Consider the following 3,785-nt stretch of genomic DNA (forward strand, 5'->3'; position numbering starts at 1 on the left):
ATATACTCGTTATAATACCAACACAATTATGTTCTCCATATAATACCTACAGATATAGATATATATACTCGTTATAATACCAACACAATCATGTTCTCCATATAGTACCTACAGATATATATATATAATATACTCGTTATAATACCAACACAATCATGTTCTCCATATAGTACCTACAGATATATATATATAATATACTTGTTATAATACCAACACGATCATGTTCTCCATATAGTACCTACAGATATAGATAAACATACTCGTTATAATACCAACACGATTATATACCCGGTATTATACCTACACTGATGAATAGATGTTACTTTGAGGGGGGGGGGGGGGGGGGGGGGGGGGGGGTTGCTAAGGAAATCCGCCATTTTGAAATTCAAAATAGCGGCTTTCCTTAGCAAACCCCCCGACCCTGCGGCTCATAGTAACATCTATTCATCACGTGTGTTTTGATTGTGATGTCATCATTTTTGAGGTTCTGACAGGATTATCGCCCTTGTATCTGTATTAAATATTTCCTTCTGGTTTTTAGGTATGCAAGGTAATAGGACTACACTCAACCACTGGACCCTGTGAGAAAGAAGAAGAAGAAGGAAACAGAATGCATTTCATTGTACATATACTCAATAAATATTAGTAGATACTCTCTCTCGGTTCACTTTTGTTTGATTGTTAACAATGTTACTGAATAAAATGTTTATTTAGAAAAAGACTAAGTATAGTTACGAGTTATATGTTAGCAAGTATGTTATTAAGTATATAATGACAATTAAAAATACCCTGTATCTTTATACCAATACACCATACAAATACACACTCAACACGGAGTGTAGATACTTGTATGATGCTATATGGTCCTTTTTTTTAAAGAAAAAACCCAACCCAAACAATCACAAAATAAGACCAAACATTGTTACATCATACAGTGTTTTTATTTTCTCAATAAGGAAAAATCGATATGCACATACATACCTTTCAGCAAAAAAATACAAGGAAATATACGCGTTGAAAAAAAGAAAAAAAAATGTACCGATTTTCCGTTCGACCGCTATTAAACTTCGCAATACATAAGTCAGGTCGTTAGTTCATCAGAATTCGTGCGAGTGCGCGAAATCCGAATTGGATCTTTTTGACGTACCTCCCACCCAGACGAGTGTCGAAGACGGCTACTGGCAACAGATCGGTACGGTGACGTCGGTCAACGACGGAGGTCCGTACACGTTTAAGATATCTGGATCCGGAGAAGATTACCTAGACTTGGGGAACACAAACCTATTCGTGAAAGTAAAGTTGGTAAAGAAAGACGACGGTGCCGCCCTAGCGGCTGATTCGAACGTAGCTCCGACCACTCGCTGTTCAATAACGTGAGCGTCAGTCTAAACGAAAGGCTCGTGTCTCCGCCCGACAATGCCTATCCGTACAGAGCGTACATCGAAACCCTGTTAAGTTACGGGCCCGCAGCTAAAGACTCTCAACTGACAGGCTCCATGTGGTACAAAGATACCGCAGGTCAAATGGACACTCAGGGCGACGAAAACTTGGGATACGTCGCGAGGAAAGCGATGACGGCAAGAAGTCGCACCGTCGATTTGATGGGGAAAATCCATGCGGACGTGTTTGCACAGGAACGCTACTTAGTCAACAACGTCGACGTGGAAATAAACATGTCACGCAGTAAGGACGTGTTCTGTCTCAATGCAGAGGGCGACACGTTTAAAGCAGTAGTGCAAGATATCTGTCTGTACGCAAGGAAAGTGCGTTTGAATCCGTCCGTTCGCCTTGCTCACGCGAGAGCCATGGAAAAAACTCCCGCCAAGTATCCGATACGGAGAATAGAAATGAAAGTGACGTCCGTGCCTCGAGGTAACATGGACTTTACCAAGGACAACCTGTTCATAGGACAGATGCCCAAGAGGATCGTCCTGGGCATGGTCGACACGGACGCTTTTAACGGTACCGCCACCAAAAATCCTTTCAATTTCAAACACCACAAGGTCGATTACGTGTGTCTGAATGTGGACGGGAAACAAATTCCAGCCAAGCCATTACAATCGGACTTCACGAACGGTCAGTACGTGCGCAGCTACATGAATCTCTATACGAGCACGGGTAAAATTTACCACGACGAGGGAAACAACGTGTCTCGAGAGGAATTCGGGAAAGGATACACCCTGTTCGGATTCGACCTCACGCCCGATCTGTCGGAGATGGGCACATTTCATCTCATAAAAAGCGGAAACATGAGTCTACACCTTCATTTCAACGAGATTTTAACAGCGACGATCAACGTCATAGTGTATGCAGAGTTTGACAACATCATAGAAATCGACCGTAACAGACAGATTTTATTCGATTACAGCGCATGATGAATACCATTCAAATAGATTCCATCTTGAACAAAAACTGTCCTCATTTCAAAGGCGTGTACGCCAGAAACAGATTACCGAGACGATTAAACGTGCCGTGTGCACTCGTGTGTAACACAGATCCCGATACACTTGAGGGTGAACACTGGATTGCGGTGCACATAGACGGTGAAGGCCACGGAGAATATTACGATCCCTTCGGATTTCCGCCGACGAACAAAGTATTCACTAATTTCATGGACAAACAGTGCCGAAGTTGGACATACAATGACGTTAGAGTACAACACCTCCACTCGTTAGTGTGCGGGCAACATTGCATTTTCTACATAGTTCAGAGATGAAAAGGAAAAACGATGTCCGACATAACGTCCTTATTAAAAAAAGACTTTCATGCCAACACGTATTTCGCAGTCGACTTCGTAAGAACGCTCGTTTCGTGATGTCTTCTTTTGCCAACAAATCCATGGGATGGCTGGGGGGTTGCTTATGTTAATGATAATCAATCAATGTATCAAATAAAAAGAAGAAAAAAAACCAAAAACAAAAGAAAACAAAAAACAAAACAAAAAATTAAAAAAACAATCAATTAAAAAAAATTAAAGCGGGCAACAATGTTTCAGTTGGGCACTGATGATACCCCCGATTATGATCGGATAATACGGGGGAAAAAACCCGGGGGACCCGTAGCCACATCTTGATTGCTTTGTTGAATGCCTTAGCTCGATTAGCAAAATACTGTCAAGCTTTGAGACTTATGACGAACGAGGACAAATAAGGACAAATAGTGACAACTAGGGGACAACTAGGGACAACTAGGGTCTAATAGTGGACAAATAGTGGACAGATAGTGGACAAATAGGGGACAAATAGTGACAACTAGGTGACAACTAGGGACAACTAGGGACAACTAGGGACAACTAGGGACAAATAGGGGACAATAGGGGACAATAGGGGACAAATAGGGGACAAATAGGGGACAAATAGGGACAAATAGGGGACAAATAGAGGACAACTAGGGGACAACTAGGGACAAAAAGGGACAAATAGTGGACAAGTGTGTACAAATAGGGGACAAATAGGGGACAAGTGTGTACAAATAGTGGACAACATACAATACAGAATCAGCAGTATCTGCATATTTTTACATCAAAAAAAATATTTCGTACTTGTTTTAATTTAGTCTCGAAATACGTTCTTTCACATTGATCGATTTATCTATCTATTATTAAAATAACCTTAGTTTCAAACTTCTTAGAAAAAATCAAGAAGGATTCTATACAAAAAATAAAATAAAAAATAAAATAAAAAATAAAATAAAAATGACAACGGCGCGCATCGAACCCGCGACCATGCGCCCTCAATCAGAATTCGACCAATCAGATTTAAGGAAGTAAAAGTATCAGCCACATT

At 40.8% G+C, this 3,785-nt stretch overlaps 2 protein-coding genes across 7 annotated transcripts in view; one reads left to right on the plus strand and one right to left on the minus strand.

Annotated features, from left to right (window-relative positions):
• The window catches only part of LOC110464301, a 78,214-nt gene that overhangs the window by 45,920 nt on the left and 28,509 nt on the right, over positions 1–3,785 (minus strand). The gene's annotated exons all lie outside the window — the stretch shown is intronic.
• LOC110464302 (uncharacterized protein F54H12.2-like) lies at positions 1,497–2,375 on the plus strand. The gene has a single exon (XM_021519451.1). The coding sequence runs from the start codon at positions 1,497–1,499 to the stop codon at positions 2,373–2,375; it is 879 nt and encodes a 292-aa protein (XP_021375126.1).

This window comes from Mizuhopecten yessoensis, unplaced genomic scaffold (assembly GCF_002113885.1).
Source record: "Mizuhopecten yessoensis strain PY_sf001 unplaced genomic scaffold, ASM211388v2 scaffold10983, whole genome shotgun sequence".
In the NCBI taxonomy this organism is placed as follows: domain Eukaryota; kingdom Metazoa; phylum Mollusca; class Bivalvia; order Pectinida; family Pectinidae; genus Mizuhopecten; species Mizuhopecten yessoensis.

What these genes read in the sequence shown, in the direction of transcription:
- LOC110464302 (XM_021519451.1), top strand. Translation starts at nt 1,497, where the DNA reads ATGTGGTACAAAGATACCGCAGGTCAAATGGACACTCAGGGCGACGAA.